This window comes from Mustela nivalis (genome assembly GCF_964662115.1).
Source record: "Mustela nivalis genome assembly, chromosome: 13".
In the NCBI taxonomy this organism is placed as follows: domain Eukaryota; kingdom Metazoa; phylum Chordata; class Mammalia; order Carnivora; family Mustelidae; genus Mustela; species Mustela nivalis.
In genome coordinates this window covers 81,303,264-81,325,050 of record NC_139032.1, presented here as the reverse complement: position 1 = coordinate 81,325,050, position 21,787 = coordinate 81,303,264, and the positions used below count along the sequence as shown (strand labels likewise).

Here is a 21,787-nt window from a genome sequence, read left to right as displayed (position 1 = left end):
GAGATTATGCTGAGTGAAATAAGCCAAGCAGAGAGAGTCAATTATCATATGGTTTCACTTATTTGTGGAGCATAACAAATAGCATGGAGGACAAGGGGTGTTAGAGAGGAGAAGGAAGTTGGGGTAAATTGGAAGGGGAGGTGAATCACGAGAGACTATGGACTCTAAAAAACAATCTGAAGGGTTTGAAGTGGCAGGGGGGTGGGAGGTCAGGGTACCAGGTGGTGGGTATTATAGAGGGCATGGATTGCATGGAGCACTGGGTATGGTGAAAAAATAATGAATACTGCTTTTCTGAAAATAAATAAATTGAAAAAATTTATAAAAAAGAAGACCCATAAATCTGTTGTTTAAAAGACTCAGTTTAGATTCAAAGACACTTCCAGAATGAAAGTGAGGAGGTGGAGAGCCATTTATAATGCTAATAGACATCAAAAGAAACCTGGAATAGCAATTCTTACATACATCAGACAAACTAGCTTTTTTTTTTTTTTTAAATAGTTATTTTAAATGACAAACTAGCTTTTAAGCCAGACTGTAATAAGGGATGAAGAGGGACACTGTATCATAATAAAAGGGTCTATCCAATAAGAAGATGTACAGATTGCAAATATTTATACTCCTGCTTGGGAGCAGGTAAATATATAAAACCACTAAAAAAAATTAAAGTAACAGATTGATAATAATACAATAATACTAGGGGACTTTATCACCCCACTCAAAACAGTGGACAGATCCTCTAAGCAGAAAATCAACAAGGAAACAAGAGGTTTGAATGACACACTGAACCAGATGGACTTCACAAATGTATAAGGAGCATTCCATACTAAAGCAACAGAATACTCATTCTTCTCAAGTGTGCAAGGAACATTCTCCAGAATAGATCACATACTGGGTCACAAATCAGATCTCAATGGTACAAAAAGATAGGGATTATACCATGTGTATTTTCAGATCACAATGATTTAAAATTTGAACTTGATAACAAGAAAAAATCTGGAAGGAACACAAATACCTGGAGATTAGGAGCATCCTACTAAAGAATAAATGGGCTAAAAAAAAATAATAAATAAATGGGCTAACAAAAAAATTAAAGAAGACTTTAAAAATATGTGGAAACAAATAAAAATGAAAACAATATTTCAGAACCTTTGGGATTCAGCAAAGGTGGTCCTAAGAAGGAAGTGTATAGCAATACAGGCCTTTCTCATGAAGCAAGAAAAGTCTCAAATACACAATCTAACCTTACACCTAAAGGAGCTAGAAAAAGAACAAGTAAAGCCTAAATCTAGCAAAATAAGAGAAATAGGAAAGATTAGAGTAGAAATCAATGATACAGAAAAAAACAAACAAACACACAGTAGAACCAAACAACAAAACCAGGCACTAGTTCTTTGAAAGAATTAATAAGATCAATAAACCCCTAGCCAGACCTATCCAAAAAGAGAGAGAGAGAGAGAGAGACAAAGAAAGGACCCAAATAAATAAAAACATGAATGAAAGAGGAGAAATCACACCAACACCAAAGAAATACAAACAATTACAAGACACTGTTATGAGCAATTATATGGTAACAAACCAGGCAATCTGGAAGAAATGGATACATTCCTAGAAACATATAAACTACCAAAACTGAACCAGGAAGAAATAGAAAGTCTGGAGAGACCCATAACCAGCTAGGAAATTGAAGCAGTTATCAAAAACCTCCCAAAAAACAAGAGTCCAGGGCCAGATAGCTTCCCAGGGGTATTCTACTAAACAATTAAAGGAGAAATAATACTTACTCTACTGAAGCTGTTTCAGAAAAGAAAAACTTTCAAACTTGTTCTACAAGGCCAGAATTACCTTGATTCCAAAACCAGACAAAGACTCTGTCAAAAAGGAGAATTACAGACCAATATCCCTGATGAACATGGATGCAAAAATTCTCACCAAGTTACTAGCTAATAGGGTCCAACATTGTATCAAAAGAATTACTCACCACAACCAAGTGGGATTTATTCCTGGGATGCAAGAGTAGTTCAACATCCATAAATCAATCAATGTGATATACTGCATTAACAACAACAGCAAAAAAGACAAGAACCATATGATCCTTTCAAAGTATTCAGAAAAAGCATTTGAAAAATACAGCATTCTTCTTAAAAAAAAAAAAAAACAAAACAAACTCTCAGCAGGGTAGGAATAGAAGGAACATACCTGAATATCATAAAAGCCACATATGAAAAACCCACAGTGAATATCATTCTCAATGAGGAAAACTGAGAGCTTTTTCCCTAAGGTCAGGAACATGACAGAGATGTCCACTCTATCATTGCTGTTCAATATAGTACCAGAAGTGCTAGCATCAGCAATCAGAAAACAAAAAAATAAAATAAAAGGCATCTAAATCAGCAAAGAAGAAATCAAACTTGTTCACTTCACAGATGACATGATACTCTATGTAGAAAACCCAAAAGACTCCAGCAAAAAATTGTTAGAAGTGATACAGGAATTCAGCAAAATGGAAGGATATAAAATAAAGGCATAGAAGTCAGTTGCATTTCTGTACACTAACAACGAGGCAGAAGAAAGAGAAATCAAGGAATCAATCCCATTTACAATTGCACCAAAAACCATAAGATGCCTAGGAATAAGCCTAACCAAAGAGGTAAAGGATCTGTACTCTGAAAATGATAGAACACACACACACACACAAATGGAAAACCATTCCATGCTTATGGATTGGGAGAATAAGCATTGTTAAGATGTCTATGCTATGCAAAGCAATCTACACATTCAATGCAATCCCTATCAAAATGCCATCAACATTTTTCACAGAGCTGGAACAAATAATCCTAAAATATGTATGGAACCAGAAAAGACCCCAAATAGCCAAGGGATGGTTGAAAAAGAAAACCAAGCCTGGAGGCATCACAATTCCAGACTTCAAACTGTGTTATAGTTTGGTGCTGGCACAAAAACAGACACATAGATCAATGGAGCAGAATAGAGAATCCAGAAATGGACCCTCAACTCTTTGCTCAACTAATCTTCAACAAAGCAGGAAAGAATATCCAATGGAAAAAAGGCAGTCTCTTCAACAAGTGTTGGGAGAATTGGACTGCCACATGTAGAAGAATGAAACTGGACCATTCTCTTACAACATACACAAATATAAACTCAAAATGAGTGAAAGTCCTAAATGTGAGACAGGAATAAAAGTCCTAGAGGAGAACACAGGCAGCACCTCTTTGATCTCAGCTGCACAACTTCTTACTAGACATGTCTCCAAAGGCAAAAGAAACAAAAGCAAAAATGAACTATTGGAACTTCATCAAGATCAAAAGCTTCTGCACAGCAAAGGAAACAGTCAACAAAACAAAGAGGCAACCCACAGAATGGGAGAAGATATTTGCAAATGGCATATCTGATAAAGAGTTAGTATCCAAAACCTATAAAGAACTTACCAAGTTTGAACTTGGGTGGCTCATTCAGTTGCATCTTCCTTTGGCTCAGGTCATGACCCCAGGGTATGGGGATCGAGTCCCACCTCTGGGGGGTCCCTGCTCAGTGGAGAATCTGCTTCTTCCTCTCCCTCTGCTCCTACCCCCTGCTCATGCTCTCTCTTTCTCACACTCACTCTCAAATAAATACATACAATCTTTTTAAAAAACTGAAAAAAAGAACTTATCCAACTACATACCCAAAAAACAAATAATCCAGTTAAGAAATGGGCAGAAAAAAAAAAATAGAAATGGAAGGAAAACTTCCAAACTCATTTTATGAGGCCAGCATCACCTTGATCCCAAAACCAGACAAGGATCCCACCAAAAAAGAGAGCTATAGACCGATATCCTTGATGAACACAGATGCGAAAATACTCAACAAAATACTAGCCAATAGGATTCAACAGTACATTAAAAAGATTATTCACCACGACCAAGTGGGATTTATTCCAGGACTGCAAGGTTGGTTCAACATCCACAAATCAGTCAATGTAATACAACACATCAATAAAAGAAAGAACAAGAACCATATGATACTCTCAATAGATGCTGAAAAAGCATTTGACAAAGTACAGCATCCCTTCCTGATCAAAACTCTTCAAAGTGTAGGGATAGAGGGCACATACCTCAATATCATCAAAGCCATCTATGAAAAACCCACCGCAAATATCATTCTCAATGGAGAAAAACTGAAAGCTTTTCTGCTAAGGTCAGGAACACGGCAGGGATGTCCATTATCACCACTGCTATTCAACATAGTACTAGAGGTCCTAGCCTCAGCAATCAGACAACAAAAGGAAATTAAAGGCATCCAAATCGGCAAAGAAGAAGTCAAATTATCACTCTTCGCAGATGATATGATACTATATGTGGAAAACCCAAAAGACTCCACTCCAAAACTGCTAGAACTTATACAGGAATTCAGTAAAGTGTCAGGATATAAAATCAATGCACAGAAATCAGTTGCATTTCTCTACACCAACAGCAAGACAGAAGAAAGAGATATTAAGGAGTCAATCCCATTTACAATTGCATCCAAAACCATAAGATACCTAGGAATAAACCTAACCAAAGAGACACAGAATCTATACTCAGAAAACTATAAAGTACTCATGAAAGAAATTGAGGAAGACACAAAGAAGTGGAAAAATGTTCCATGCTCCTGGATTGGAAGAATAAATATTGTGAAAATGTCTATGCTACCTAAAGCAATCTACACATTTAATGCAATTCCTATCAAAGTACCATCCATCTTTTTCAAAGAAATGGAACAAATAATGCTAAAATTTATATGGAACCAGAAAAGACCTCGAATAGCCAAAGGGATATTGAAAAAGAAAGCAACGTTGGTGGCATCACATTTCCTGACTTAAAGCTCTATTACAAAGCTGTCATCATCAAGACAGCATGGTACTGGCACAAAAACAGACACATAGATCAATGGAACAGAATAGAGAGCCCAGAAATAGACCCTCAAATCTATGGTCAACTCATCTTCGACAAAGCAGGAAAGAATGTCCAATGGAAAAAAGACAGCCTCTTCAATAAATGGTGCTGGGAAAATTGGACAGCCACATGCAGAAAAATGAAATTGGACCATTTCCTTACACCACACACAAAAATAGACTCAAAATGGATGAAGGACCTCAATGTGCGAAAGGAATCCATCAAAATCCTTGAGGAGAACACAGGCAGCAACCTCTTCAACCTCTGCCGCAGCAACATCTTCCTAGGAACAACGCAAAAGGCAAGGGAAGCAAGGGAAAAAATGAACTATTGGGATTTCATCAAGATCAAAAGCTTTTGCACAGCAAAGGAAACAGTTAACAAAATCGAAAGACAACTGACAGAATGGGAGAAGATATTTGCAAACGACATATCAGATAAAGGACTAGTGTCCAGAATCTATAAAGAACTTAGCAAACTCAACACCCAAAGAACAAATAATCCAATCAAGAAATGGGCAGAGGACATGAACAGACATTTCTGCAAAGAAGACATCCAGATGGCGAATAGACACATGAAAAAGTGCTCCATATCATTCAGCATCAGGGAAATACAAATCAAAACCACAATGAGATATCACCTCACACCAGTCAGAATGGCTAAAATCAACAAGTCAGGAAATGACAGATGCTGGCGAGGATGCGGAGAAAGGGGAACCCTCCTACACTGTTGGTGGGAATGCAAGCTGGTGCAGGCACTCTGGAAAACAGCATGGAGGTTCCTCAAAATGTTGAAAATAGAACTGCCCTATGACCCAGCAATTGCACTATTGGGTATTTACCCTAAAGATACAAATGTAGTGATCCAAAGGGGCACATGCACCCGAATGTTTATAGCAGCAATGTCCACAATAGCCAAACTATGGAAAGAACCTAGATGTCCATCAACAGATGAATGGATCAAGAAGATGTGGTATATATACACAATGGAATACTATGCAGCCATCAAAAGAAATGAAATCTTGCCATTTGCGACAACATGGATGGAACTAGAGTGTATCATGCTTAGCGAAATAAGTCAAGCAGAGAAAGACAACTATCATATGATCTCCCTGATATGAGGAAGTGGTGATGCAACATGGAGGCTTAAGTGGGTAGGAGAAGAATAAATGAAACAAGATGGGATTGGGAGGGAGGCAAACCATAAGTGACTTTAATCTCACAAAACAAACTGAGGGTTGCTGGGGGGAGGGGGTTTGGGAGAAGGGGGTGGGATTATGGACATTGGAGAGGGTATGTGCTTTGGAGAGTGCTGTGAAGTGTGTAAACCTGGTGATTCACAGACCTATACCCCTGGGGATAAAAATATATGTTTATAAAAAATAAAAAATTATAAAATAAAAATAAAAAAGAAATGGGCAGAAGACATGAAGAGACATTTCTCCAAAGAAGACATACAAATGGACAATAGACATATGAAAAAAAAATGCTCAATATCACTGACATCAAAACCACAATGAGATACCACCTCATGCCAGTCAGAGTGGCTAAAATTAACAAGTCAGGAAACAATGGATATTGGCAAAAATGCAGAGAAAAGGGAATCCATGTATACTATTGGTGGGAATGCAAGCTGGTACAGCCACTCTAGTGTAGTATGAACATTCCTCAGAAACTTAAAAAGATAGCTAAACTGTGACTCAGCAATTGCACTACTAGGTATTTATCCAAAGGATACAAACATAGTGATTCGAAAGGGCACATGCACCCCAATGTTTATAGCAGCAATGTCCACAATAGCCAAACTGTGGAAATAGCTGAGGTGTCCATTGACAGAGGAATGGATAAAGAAGAGGTAGTGTGTGTGTATGTATGTATATATATGTGTGTATATATATATATATATATATATATGAATATTACCCAGCCATCAAAAAGAATGACATATTGCCATTTGCAATGATATGGATGGAACTAGAGGGTATTGTGGTATATGAAATAAGTCAGTCAGAAAAGGACAAATATCAAATGATTTCACTCATGTGGATTTTAAGAAATAAAACAGATGGGGTACCTGGGTGACTCAGTTGGTTAAGCACCTATCTTCAACTCAAGCTCTGATCTGATGGTCCTGGTATCAAGCCCTCATCGGGCTCCTTGCCTAGTAGGAAGACTGCTTCTCTCTCCCTCTGCCTGCCACTCCCACTGCTTGTGCTTTCTCTCATGCTATCTCTCTCTCTCTGTCAAATAAATAAATAAATAAATAAATAAATAAATAAATAAATAAAATCTTAACACAAAAAAAAGAAAATAGGGGCACCTGGGTGGCTCAGTGGGTTAAAGCCTCTGCCTTTGGCTCGGGTCATGATCCCAGGGTCCTGGGATCGAGCCCCCGCATCGGGCTCTCTGCTCAGCAGGGAGCCTCCCTCCCTTCCTCTCTCACTGCCTGCCTCTCTGTCTACTTGTGACCTCTGTCAAATAAATAAACAAAATCTAAAAAAAGAAAGAAAGAAAACAGAGGAACATAGAGGAAAGGAAGGACAAATAAAATAAGATGAAAATTGAGAGGGAGACAAACCATAAGAGATGCTGAACTCTAGGAAACAAACTGAGGGTTGCTGGAGGGGTAGCGGGGGTCAGGGGAGGGATAATTGGATGATGTGAATTAAAGAGGGCACTTTATGTAATGAGCATTGGGTGTTATATGCAACTGATGAATCACTAAATTCTACCTCTAAAACTAATAAAAACACACATAAAATAAATAAAAAGAGTTGACTTATGCAATTGTGGGAGCTGGCAAGTCCAAAATCCACAGCTGCAGACAGCTCTGCAGGCTGGAAACTCGGGCAGTCTTGAGGTAGAGTCTCTTCTCCAGGAAGCCTCAGTTTTTGCTTATATTCTTAAGGCCTTAAGTAAAGCATTTTACTTTATTTACTTAAATTACATTCCTTTACTTAAAGTCAACCGATTGTAGATGTCAGTCATATCTACAAAATACCTCCACAGCAAAATATAAATTAGAATTTGGTTAAATAAGTAGGCCCCGTAGCCCAGCCATCTTGACACAGAAAATTAATCTTTACAAGTGGTGAGGTCAGAATGTCTGTCAAGGAAACCGCAACAGGGAAGAATTATGGAGATGGAGTGGCTAGATCAGCAACCAATAAGGGGTATTGCTCCATTATGAGGTGACTGAGTGTACTCAATAAAACATTCTAGTCCCTTGCTTGGTTTTTAGACCTGAGTCACTTTTTAGTCCCCAAATCCACTGACTGATGGAGAGCCCACATCCCAAGGAGAAAGAGCCATGCAACACCACAGGGGTATACCCATGTCTTCCCCAAGGGTACATATAGCATTTACTTGGCAACTTTAAATGGGGAAATGTCATCATGATTTCACTGTTAGAGAGAATGAGTATGGGGACAGGGTACTAAATGGAGTACTGACCCAAATCGCTTATACAGTGGGTCCACTTAATCTACAGACCCACCATGTGATTTCACTAGTTTCCTAATATATAACTACAAAGATATGCATGGCAGTTGGCACATCCTCAACATTCAATCCCTGGCCTGTGAGAAGCTCCTGAAACTGCCCATCCCCAAGTCAGGGTAATAAATCAAAAATAATATATCCCAGGGAAATGGCACAGAAAGCATGCCAGGATGAATGTCCATTATTTCTCCCCTTGATTCACCATTTGAGTTCCTATGAAAAACAGACAGAGCCTGGAAGGTGACAGTGGACCATTGCAAAGTCAACCAAGTAGTAGCTGCAATCTTAGCCATCCTTCAGATGTGGTATATTTGCTACCAAAGACTAGTATTTGGCCTCAGGTGCATGATCTGCAGCCACTGATCTTGTGGATGCATTATTTTCCACCCCTCACACATAGAAGGATCAGAAACAGTTTGCATGCACTTGGAATGAAAATGGTATATGTTTTCCTCAGGACTCTGTTAACTCTTCTGAATTCTGTCATAGTAGAGTCCAAAAACATGCAGACTGTTTGCATATCCCATAGGACATCGCACTAGTCCATTGTATCAAAGATACCATGGTAATTGGACCAGATAACCAAGAAGTTGCTAGCAAGTTGGAACTTTAACAAGAGACAGTCTTGAGGGTGGAAGCTAAGCACTGTAAAGATGCAGGGGACATAAAGAAGCACTGTAAAGATCCAAGTGATCTAGAAGAGGGTTTGGAAAGCAATGGCTACATAGAATTTTCCCTTATAACCAGCTGACAGAGGAGGGAAATGCTTGAGCATGGTTCACAGGTGGGTCAGCTCACTGTTTAAGTGCAGGTCAAAAATGGATAATGAGTGCACTATAGCTCATCAAGGGTGACCTTGTGAGGTAGTCCTCAGCTTTAAGCTCTCTTTGGGGATGACTTCAGCTGAAAGAAACTGCTTCATCTGAGTATCCTTTCTTCCAGAAGCACCCTACTCCCAATGATCAACATGGGGATATAAAGAATTGTCCTCTTTGACATCCTAGCTCCAGAGCTCCCAGTAAGGTCAGCTGAGACCTTCATGAAGACTGTATCACAACCCACCTTTTCCCTCTGCCCAGCTCTGCTTAATTTCTCATTCTCCCACAGATGAGGATTCCTAGAGCACTCTGTAATGAACACCTTGCATGCTAATCTCCATCTGAAAGACTGCTTCCTGGAGAACCCAAATGGTAGCACTCCCTACTCACTGAACACACACACACACACATACACACACACACACACACACACACAGGTGTGCAGATCCTATCACCTTTGATTACCCTACACTGAGGACACTAAAGCATGCCCTGGAGATGTTATGGTAAGTTTAAACGGCTCTGGAAATAGCCTCAATCTTAAGAAGGTGGCCTCAGGAGTTAATTGTCCCCCTGAGGACAACTCCACTCAATTCTGTGGCCATTGTGATTTCTGTATCAAGAGAGAGTTCACAGAGCAAGTTCTCTTGAGGAGTCAGATTGGAATGAGCACTCCAAAGCTCTCTCAGCACAAGAAGGACCCAAAGGTGTCCAGGAGAGCAGAGACAAACCCATGAGAAGACCATAGGGTTTCACCAACCAGGAGCGTTCCTGCTACAGTGAGTCTGGGCATCTCAGCCTTCTACAGTGGGGAGCAGAAAACAACTGAATGATGCTGAGAGACAGAGGATGAGGAATAGACAGGGATGGGATCCAGAATCAGGAAAATACTTTTTCCCTCTGGAATCCAGAGGAATCTATCTTCTCTTTCTTCCTTCTTCCCAACCCCTCTTGCTCATTGCTGGCTAGAAAATCAAAAGGGCAGCTTTGACTGATAGGTAAATGTAACCAATTTGGAAAAGTGGCTCAGGAGAGAGAAAATATTTTTTTTAAACTGGGAAAAGTGAGAAGATATCTGGATATGGAAAGTGAACATCATCATACTCACTGACCATCCACCTCACCTGGATATTTATTTCAGCCTCTATTTGGCTCCTCTGGTTCCAAAAATCATACGGACACAATATATCAGAGTTCAGCCTAATAATAAGTCTGGCTTTGTATTTTGTGACCACCCTATTTGATCTGTGGTCCAGTGTGTATCATTATCCCATGGTTTCCAGGAACCAGATTCTCAATAGGTGCAGAAGAGGAGTTTAGTAGAAAATATACACACACACGCACCACACACACACACACACACACACACACACACAAACACACACACACACACACACACACACGTCCCCTTCCCTGACACATCCCAGGTTTTTAGAATGATTCCCTAGGATTCTCACTTCCAAAACTTCCTTCCATTTTATCAAGTACTCAACCCAGATAAGACACAGGGACTTGTAAGATAGTCCTCAGCCTTAAGCGGTCTTTGGGGATGACCTCAGCTGAAAAAAAACTTTTAAATCACTTTAAATCTTATCTCATACTCCCCAGTCATCCCCTTCACAAATAACTTATTTTTTATGTATATATTTTACAAGCTGTACTTATATGTTAAGTTTCATTAGCTCTTTAATATACCTAAAATCACATAGGGCACAGGTGATAGTATAAACCTCTACCTTGTGCTTCCAGGTCCAGCGCACTTTCTACCACACTCTCGACTCAATACACATGTAATGCACCAGCCATCCAAGACCAAATTCCCCCTGTTGCCAGTTATTCATGTGTATTAGAATTTTCAAAGTCTGCATTCTGTTGAACACAGAAAAACTAGATTTCCCATTGTAAAAGCAAAGGTCTGTTTTAATGTGGGACTAAAAAAATTTTAGGAAAAAATGGTGGGACATATATGTGTTTTAAAATAGAAAATAAAAAATAGAAAGTGACTTAAAAAAAATAGAAAATGATCAAGTTGAAAAAGAAACTAGATCCTGTGCATGGCTATTTCAGATATATTTTATAGCTTTACAAAAACATGAGAAGACACATAGTGGTTAAATCTTGAAATCCACAATTAGTCCTGAGTTTGAAACATATTTCTGCTATTTACTTGATATGTGAGTTTAGCAAATTATTGTTACTCTCTCTATCTGTTTCCTCATCAAAAAAAAAAAAAGCTTGGAATAATAATAATTTATGTCTCATAAGTTTACAGTGAGGATTAAAAAAAGTTCCACTTATATGGGATAAGAGCTTAATTGTTGATTTACTCACAGATTTGTCAAAACATGGACAAATGCGCCTTCTAAAAAGGCTTTGTAGATTCATATTAAGGTCAGTATGACCATTAGAGCATTAAAGTGTCGGCTAGGATTTTTTTAGTATTCTGATTCATTACTTTTGAGAATGTGTACAGAAACCTAGCTGGGGAAAAAGTCATTGGCACCAATGGTGATGGGAAAGAGAAGACAGTATTATCAAATACTTACTTTCTTTCTCTCTGGAACTATTCTAAGTGCTTTGGGTACATTATATCATGAAAATCTCATAAAAATATTATGGAGAAAATATTAATATAGCTATTCACAGATAAGAACACTGAAATTTAAAGATATTCAATTACTTGCCTGCTATGAGCCAGCTGGAAACTAGACATTTAATTGTTGTATGAACAAATGAATAAATAGCCATTCTTTGAATTGCTATTAAAGTCATGCCTATGCATGTTGATCTTCTGCTTAGAAGATCTGTCCGTTGCTATGAGTACAGTGTTGAAGTCTCATACTATTAATGAAGCCAAAAACAAACAAGCAAACAAACCAAACCAAAACAAGTCTACCAATGTCCCCATTCTCAAGGTCTGGATGAATAATTTAAAACACTCTGTAGACACAAAGATATCTGAATATATGTTGTTTATGGTAGCAAAGAGTTAGAGGCCATAGTAAGTCAGGTGAGCCACATGATACAATGGAAAGAGTTAGAACCAGAACATTGACAGATATCCAAAAAATTATATACAGAGAGAAAAAAAAAGAATGAAATATATGCCATAGTCTTTTAAGTAAATATTGAAGTAAATGGAAGAAAAACATACCTAAACAAAGCAATAATATATATTTTTCAATTATATATATATATATATATATATATATATATATATATATATATAACTAAATAAACAAATGGCATGCCAAATGGCTGCTGGCATGGAAAAACATATGCTTGCTTAATGGTTGGATATCCAAGATGTGAAAACATGATCTGACTTAGGAAACGAGAGGAAAAATAGAAAATAAATTTAAAACAAGGATTTATATGGACTACTGATAGGTTAATATTCACTAAGAAATATGAACTTCTAAATAAGTACCTCTAAAGATAAAACAAGCATGACAGTAAAACTTTGCTGACCTGGGTTCATTATTCCTCTGATTTCCTCATTGAATATTTCATCAAATCCTTCTTTTTGGCAAGGAGATTCAAAGATAAAGCTCAGCATGACATAACTGAAAATTTGTTCTGATATAGACAGAAAAGAATGAAACCATCTAATCTAAAATAAATTCCCAACCCTACCTTTGTAAGTCTCTATCCTCTTACGGGATTTATATTTCCTTATACACCATAGAACTATCTGATGATAGATAGATGATAGATAGGTAGATCAATAGGTAGGTAGGTAGATATAGATCCTCCATGCCAGGCTTGTCTCTGTCTTTTTCACAGTGGTGCCCCTACTCCCATAGAGTATTTTTCACAAAGTAGGTACTCAGTTAGCAATTATTTTTAAGATTTGATATAAGCTGAAATAGTTAAGCTCTGTTTCTGAAGGAAAATTCTTCTTCTGAAAGTCCATGCTATCAACACCAGTAGCATGTGAAGTCAGCAAGCTGAGACAGGGCAGCATCAAGGACCACAAATATGACAAGTTGTCCACATGGTAGCTAATGGGTGGAAAGTAAAGGAAAGCTTTAAGGGGGGGAAGTAATAGTAGGTAGAAGCATACTTACTGCCTTGTTTGTGATTACGGTTGTGAAAGAAATGTTTGTGTGTTAAGGGGTAAGATCTTCTCTGTTTAGTTGGCGATGTGACCATGGAAAAAGTCAACCAAACCAGCAGGGTCTCTGAGTTCATTCTCCTGGGGCTCTCCTCCCGGCCTGAAGACCAGACACCCCTCTTTATCCTCTTCCTCACCATGTACCTGGTCACCATAATTGGGAACCTACTCATCATTGTGGCCATCCACTCTGACCCCCAGCTCCAGACCCCCATGTATTTCTTCTTGAGTTTCCTGTCCTTCACTGACATTTGCTTTACAACAACAGTTGTCCCTAGGATGCTAGTGAACTTCCTGTCAGAGAAGACCATCTCCTATGCTGGGTGTCTGACACAGATGTATTTCATTTATGCTTTCGGCAACACTGATAGCTGCCTTCTGGTGGTCATGGCCTTTGACCGCTATGTGGCCATCTGTGACCCCTTCCACTATGTCACCACCATGAACCACCGCCGCTGTGTCCTGCTGGTGGCCTTTTCCTTCTCACTTCCTCACCTCCACTCACTCCTACACACCCTACTACTGAATCGCCTCATCTTCTGTGACTCCAATGTTATCTACCATTTCTTCTGTGACATCAAGCCTTTGCTAAAATTGTCCTGCTCTTCCACGTTTGTCAATGAAATCATGATAACATCAGAAGGCTCCATTGTTTTGGTGACCCCCTTTCTGTGCATTACTTTCTCTTACATACGAATTTTCATCACAGTTCTCAAGATTCCCTCAGCTGCTGGGAAACGCAAAGCTTTCTCCACCTGTGGCTCTCACCTCACCGTGGTAACTCTCTTTTATGGAAGCATCTTCTATGTTTATTTACAACCCTTGTCCACATACGCTGTTAGAGAGCGTGTGGCAACACTTGCCTACACAGTTTTGTCCTCCATGCTAAATCCTTTTATCTATACTCTGAGAAACAGAGACATGGAAAGGGGCCTGAGGAAGCTGATGGCCAGGGGGAAGTCCTAGCCAGAACCTCTAGGAGCGTGTTCATGAGGGTCTCTGCTCCCCTGGACCCTGTTTCTGCTGGTCAGCAGGCATAATCATATCTGTCATGAACGTTGGGTTGTATCCATGTCTTTACATTTGCAGCCATCAACCACTGAGCCTATTATGATTCAGCAAATGGTTCAAGGTCAGCCAAGTTCCTGGGTTCCAGTTTTCACATTTCTACCTCTCTCTTCTTCTCCAGGAAACCACATCTTTTTCATTCCCCCAAGGGCTGTTGAAACCTCTGTTTTCCACAAAAATTGGTGGAACTAATTCATATCTACTCAATGACTTTGATTCCCTTAGTATCCTTCTTACTTTAATGAACTTTTGTAATCCGTTTGGCTAGCTTTTTCAAGGTCATTACACTAATTTAGGAAGAGAAAGAGATACAGAGAGACAGAAATTGAGAGTTTCCTATATTTGAAACTTCCACAAAAGCAAAGAATATGTCTGCCCTGTCAGTTTATACTTCCTATCACTGATAGGAAGATATTCTGGGATCTGTAGTGAACACAAGCCCAGCTCTTAGACCTGATTAGCTAAATAACTTAGAAGTTCAACACACAACTGAACCTATGAACAGGCCAGTGTGCAAGGGCCAGAGTTGCTTCCGGGTCCTTACCCTGGTCATCTGGTGCTTATCCTTCACAGGCAATCACTCCCCTTCTGACCTCTCTTACCTTCAACTCCCCTTAGAGATCCCTCAATTTCTACCATTCCTACCACTCTGAAGTCTGTCTGCTTCTCAGGGAAAGATTTATTGTAACTACTTAGAATTATTCTCAGTATCTTTTGAAGAGAGACTCAAAGCCCATATGTGAACATTGCAGGCAGATATAACTAGGAGCTTCCAGAACTAAACATAGAGGCTCTGGGATGTAGAGTTATCCAGTGCTACAGGCTTCTGTATACTGTTGTTTTCATTCTTTATTCTCTATTACTGTCTCAGGGATTTTAGTCTTTACTGTATTTTCTATTTTAATATTCTTGCCACTTACTATTGTGTATCATTTCCAAAGATATTACTCAGCAGGTTTCACATGGGGCCTGTGAACCTGAATTTTAATAAGCATCTCCCCCTAAAGAAAACTAACATGGCCTCATGTGAGAAGCTGAATATTTGAAAATTTCTGAGCATTCCTTATCTCTATGTTTTATTTCTAGGACTCGTGTCCTAACGTAATAGTACGTCAAATTATAGAAATGCATGTACACAGACACTTTTGATGACAGCATTGTTTGTAATAGTGAAAAATTAAAAACAATCTAAATGCCCATCAATAGAATAGATAAATGATGGTTCAATTTTTCCGTAGAAATATTAAATATGTGGTCATTTTAAATAATGATGCATATTTCTATCACTGCCCTGAAAAGCAATTATGAATGAAGAGCAAGTTGAAAATAAATGGTTAAGAATAAGCCTGGGAAAAATAAAGGGGAGGGAGGATCAGATGGGAAGATGAACTATGAGAGATTATGGACTTCAGGAAATGAACTGAGGTTCCTAGAGGGGAGGGGAGTGGGGGGATGGGTTAGACCAGTAATGTATTAAGAAGGGCATGTATTTGTATCTTTAGGGTAAATACCCAATAGTGCAATTGCTGGGTCATAGGGCAGTTCTATTTTCAACATTCTGAGGAACCTCCATGCTGTTTTCCAGAGTGGCTGCACCAGCTTGCATTCCCACCAACAGGGTAGGAGGGTTCCCCTTTCTCCACATCCTCGCCAGCATCTGTCATTTCCTGACTTGTTGATTTTAGCCATTCTGACTGGTGTGAGGTGAGATTCACAGACCTGTACCCCTGGGGATAAAAATATATGTTTATAAACAATAAAAAGTTAAATTAAAAAAAAAAAAAAGAAGGGCATGTATTGCATGGAGCACTTGGCGTTATACACAGGGAATCATGAAACACTACATCAAAAACTAATGATATACAGTATGGTAACTAACATAACATAAAAAGAAAATAATAAACCTGGGTGTTAGATGCAATTAATGGATCATGGATCACTACATCAAAAGCTAATGATGTACTGTATGGTGCCTAACGTAACATAATTTAAAAAAAGAAGAAGAAACCTCCTTTGAAAAAGAATAAACCTATTAATAAATGATGGTTTTGATGAAGACATATCTTAAAAGAAGTTGCTGTGGCTGATAAAATACTTAATAATAAATATTTTAAGAGTGTATGTATATATAATGCTTAAGTAATATATAGTCAGTAAAGAAATCTCCCATTGAATATGGTTTATTCTAGGAGATGACATGGAATAGAAAAGGAGATGATGTTTGTTTTTAGCTTCTACATATCTGGAATATTTGAATTTATTAAAATGGGACATATATTTTTTGTAGAACTAATCACTAAGTAAAATGTAATAGAAGATATTGCTCTGTTGTTCATATCATTTACTTTCATTTCAACAGAAATATATCATGTTAGAGCTCCTAGTGGTGCAGTCAGTTAATTGTCTGACTCTTCATTTTGGTTCAGGTCATGATCTCAGAGTCCTGGAATCGAGCCCCATGTCTGGCTCCATGGTCAGCATAGAGTCTGCTAGGGATTTTCTCACCCTCTGCTCTTCCCCCTGCTCACTCTCTCTCTCTCTGTCTCTCCCTTTCTCTTTCTAAAATCAATAAATTAATTTTTTAAAAGAATATCACCAGTTCTTTTTTTTAAAGATTTTATTTATTTATTTGACAGACAGAGATTACAAGTAGACAGAGAGAGGAAGGGAAGCAGGCTCCCCGCTGAGCAGAAAGCCTCATGTGGTCCATATACACTACAGAGTATTATGCCTCCGTCAGAAAGGACGAATACCGAACTTTTATAGCAACATGGACGGGACCAGAAGAGATTATGCTGAGTGAAATAAGTCAAGCAGAGAGAGTCGATTATCATATGGTTTCACTTATTTTTGGAGCATAACAAATAGCATGGAGGACATGGGGAGATAGAGAGGAGAAGGGAGTTAGGGGAAATTGGAAGGGGTAGTGAACCATGAGAGACTATGGTCTCTGAAAAACAATCTGAGGGATTTGAAGTGGTGGGGGGCTGGGAGGTTGAGGTACCAGGTGGTGGGTATTATAGAGGGCACAGATTGCATGGAGCACTCGGTGTGGTGAAAAAATAATGAATACAGTTATGCTGAAAAAAAAAAAAAAAAAGGAATGGATGCTCATTAACCTCCAAGTGTTCGAGTTCTGTCCGAATTTCCTCTTGTGATTGAGATCAAGCTTCAAAGCATTGGGATCTGAAAATATGCAAGGAATAAGCCCAATCTTTTGGTACCATTTGAGACCTGATTTGTGACCCAGTGTGTGATCTCTTCTGGAGAATGTTTCATGTGCACTCAAGAAGAATGTTTATTTTTCTGTTTAGGAGGAAGGCTCTGTATATATCTCTGAAGTCCAGCTGGTTCAGTGTGTCATTCAAAGCCCTTGTTTCCTTTTTGGTCTTCTGCTTAGGTGATCTGTCCATTGCCGAGTGGGGTGTTAATTTCCCCTACTATTATTGTATTATTATCAATGTGTTTCTTTAATTTTGTTATTAATTGGTTTATATAATTGGCTGCTCCCAAGGAAGGAGCATAAATATTTACAATTGTTAGATATTATTATTATTATTATTATTATTTTCAGTTAGACCAAGCTAACCTTACAGTTAGCACAAGCTAACCTTACACCTAAAGGACCCGAAGAAAGAACAGCAAATAAAGTGTAAACCAAGCAGAAGAAGAGAAATAATAAAGATTAGAGCAGAAATTGAATGAAATGGGATCCAGAAAAACAGAATAGATCAATGAAACTAGAAGCTGATTCCTTGAAAGAATTAATAAGATTGATAAATCTCTGGCCAGAATGACCCAAAGGAAAATAGAAAGGACCCAAATCAATAAAATCATGAATGAAAAGTGAAAGATCATGACTAACACCAAGGACATAGAAACAATTTTTAGAAATTACTCCCAGCAACTATAGGCCAACAAATTAAGCAACCTGGAAGGAATGGATTCATTCCTGGGAACTTATAAACTACCAAGACTGAAACAGGAAGAAATCAACAATCTGAATAGACCAGTAACAAAATTGAAGCAGTAATAAAAAACCTCCCCTATAATAAGAGTCTATAGACAGATGGCTTCCCAGGAGAATTCTACCAAACATTTAAACAATAAATCAGGGGCACCTAGATGGCTCAGTGAGTTAGGCTGAATTTAGTGTCATTGCATTTCCTGTAAAGTCACTGTTTTTGTATATTGTGTCTGTTTCTTTCTGGTCTATTTATTTTTGGGATCTGTCTTTGCTTACAGGATCCTCTTTAATATTTTAGCAGGGCTGGTTTAGTGATGACATGTTCTTTTAGTTCCTGTTCATCCTGGAAACTCTTTATCTCTCTTTCCATTCTAAATGAGAGCCTTTCTGGATAAAGTCTTCTTGGTCTGGATAAAGTCTGCATGTTTTTCTCATTTAGTACCTTGAATATATCATGCTGGCCCTTTCTGGACTGCCTGTTCTCTGTTAATAAGTGTCCTGCCAGTCTAATGTTTCTACCCTTGTATGCCAAGGATCTCTTGTCTCAAGCTGTTCTCAGGATTTTCTATTTATCTCTAAAATTTGCAAGCTTCATTATTATTTGTTGGGGCATTGGTCTATTTTTATTGATTTTGAGGGGGGTACTTTGTCTCCCCAGACTTGAATACTTATTTCCTTCCCCACATTAGGGAAGTTTCCACGATGTTTTGCTCAAATATACATTCTGTCCCTCTCTTCCTCTTCCCCTGAGAACCCAATTATTCTAATATTGTTTCATTTATGGTATCACTGATTTCTCAAAGCCTCCTTTCATGATCCATTAGTTGTTTTTCACTCTTTTCCTCAATTTCCTTACCTTCCATCATTTTGTCTACTATGTCACTGACCTTCTCTGCCTCATTCATCCTAGTAGTTAGAGTGTCTATTTTAGAGGGCATCCCAGTTAAAACATTTTTAATTTCAGCCTGATTAGATTTTAGTTCTTTTATTTCTGCACTAAGGGTTTCTCTAGCATCTTTTAGGCTTTTTTCCAAGCCCAGCTAGTATCTTTACAATTTTATTCTGAATTCTAATTCTGACATCTTACTTATACCCATATCAATTAACTCTATGGCAGAGATTACTTCCAATTATTTCTTTTGTTGTGAAATTCTCCTTCAAGTCATTCTGCCCAGAGAAAAATAGATGAATGAGAGAACAAAATAAAAAATATCAACCATGACTCTAGCAAAATATACACTAGACAAATAAAAAGAGATTAGAAACCGAAAAAGAAAAAAAATTGAAAAAAGAATATAATCTCACAGGTGGACAGAACAGGATCACACACTTTGTCCTGCATGTACATGTTGAAGACACTAGATCCCAAAATTTAATGAAAGAAAAACATAGATAGATAGATGAAACTGAATACAGTGAAAGGAGTCAGAAAATGAAGAATATAACTATAAAATGTAAATGTAAAAATGAAAACTCAAAAAGATTTAATAAAGAGTTGACAAGATAAATAGTTGAAAAGTGAAAAAAGAAAAAATGAAAAAGAAAATTTTAAACGGAAAGACAAGAATCATGAGAAAAGGAGGGCAAGATGGCGGGGGAGTAGGAGGAGGCGCCTTTTCACCTGGTACCCCAAAGTGAGCTTTTACCTACCAAAGAACTCCGATCACCCATGGAATCAGCCTGAGATCAGAATTATACACGTTTGGATCTCTACAGGAGCAGAAGACGCCAGTGGGTAGGTAAAGCGGAGTGGGAACTGCGACTGATATCGGAAGATAAACAAAAGGCAGAGGGAGCCACCAGAGGTGACCAGTTGGAAAGTAATACCCCAATACGAGCAAGAGTGCCCTGCGTCTGGGGACCAGCATTAACTTGGAGACTGGTTGAAAGCACTCCAAAAGAGCAAAGGATTGCAGGGGGGAAATTGTGGGAATCAGGGTGGCTAGGGACAGGGGCTTAAGTCCCCGGTCCCAGGACAGCCTCCCCGGCGCTGAGGCAGAGAGAGTGCGGCGGAGAAACCAGCTCTTGGTCCCTAAGCCACCAGCGCGCCCGAGAATGCATGGGTTCTAGTTCCTGTGAGGGGATGGGAGCCACGCCGGTCGGCAGAACGCGCGAGCCCTACCACAAAGCTTGAGATACGCACGCCAGTCCCTCATGCTCCCCTGAGTTACAAAGGTCCGGCCGGCGCTCTTTGACCCGCGCCATTGTTTCAAAGCCTAAGCCACGTGCCCCAAACTCTCCCCTGACAGGGGTGCGCAAAAGCCCAGCCTGGTGCTTACAGACCAGCACCCCGTTCTCAGTGCCCGAGACACGCGCCCGACCCATAGCTGCCTCTGAAAGAGGCGCGCGCAAGCCGGGCACTCGCAGCCCGGGCACTCACAGCCCGGGCCAGCCGCAAAATCTCAGTGTGCGATCGCTGCTTGGAACCTCTCTGGCGGTCGGGAGCTCCCAGACAGCTGCCACTGCCTTGGCTTTGGGTACAAGCAAAAGATCCTGCGCCCCCAGGGTCTGCAACTTGGAACCTGCTCTGCCAGAGGCCAAGGGGGAACTTATTTAGGCTCTGCACCCAGACTGTGGCTTCTCTCTGAGAGGGAGATCAGGGTGCGGTTTGTTTTCCTCTAAAACTACAAAGACCATCAAAGGCGGTCAAGGTGAGAGGAAAAAAAAATGTGAACAAGCATAAAAACCGCCAGAGAACAAAAGCCTGAAAAAAAAAAAAAACCAGTTTCCTCAGAGCCCACCCCCTTGAGGGGGGCGGGAGTACTTAACTCAGGAAACATCATTGACTGACAACCCACGTGGCAGGCCCCTCCCCCAGAAAACAAACCAAGAAAGAAAAAAAAAAAAAACTACAAGAGAACAACCACTACTTCATAGGAAAACTTGTATTGTTCACTCGTTCCTACTATTCTGGTTCTTTTTTTTTTTTTTTTTTTTTTTTACACATAGGTAATTTGTTTAACCTATTTACCATCACAGCGAGTTATATAGTACATCAAATTCCATAATACCTTTCTAACCTGAACTTTTTGATACATACACCTATGTTTTTCTTTTCCATTTTTATTCTTTGAATTCCTTTTTTTAAATTTTAGTTTAGTTTAGTCTAGTTTATTCCTTTTTATTTTTATTCTCTAATATCCATATAGAGTTAAACTTCAAAGTAATCCCCTTTCCCCAATTAATACTACCCCTATAGGTAAACCAATTTTTAATCCCCTTTATCTTAGGAAAGTGCAGTCCTTTAACAAAGATATCAAGATACATCCAGAAAGAATCAAAACAACCTTTCTGGCACACACTGAGAATTTATAAGAACTCTCCCATCTTCTTCCACCAGTGTTTCTGTGTTTTTTGTGTTTGTCCTGATAGCATATAAATTT

At 39.0% G+C, this 21,787-nt stretch overlaps 1 protein-coding gene and 1 long non-coding RNA gene across 2 annotated transcripts in view; one reads left to right on the top strand and one right to left on the bottom strand.

Annotated features, from left to right (window-relative positions):
• The window catches only part of LOC309846545, a 762,900-nt gene that overhangs the window by 449,889 nt on the left and 291,224 nt on the right, over positions 1-21,787 (bottom strand). The gene's annotated exons all lie outside the window — the stretch shown is intronic.
• LOC309847274 (olfactory receptor 1L8-like) lies at positions 13,406-14,335 on the top strand (the record flags this gene model as incomplete). Its single annotated transcript, XM_082697210.1, has 1 exon — positions 13,406-14,335. The coding sequence occupies one exon, from the start codon at positions 13,406-13,408 to the stop codon at positions 14,333-14,335; it is 930 nt and encodes a 309-aa protein (XP_082553336.1).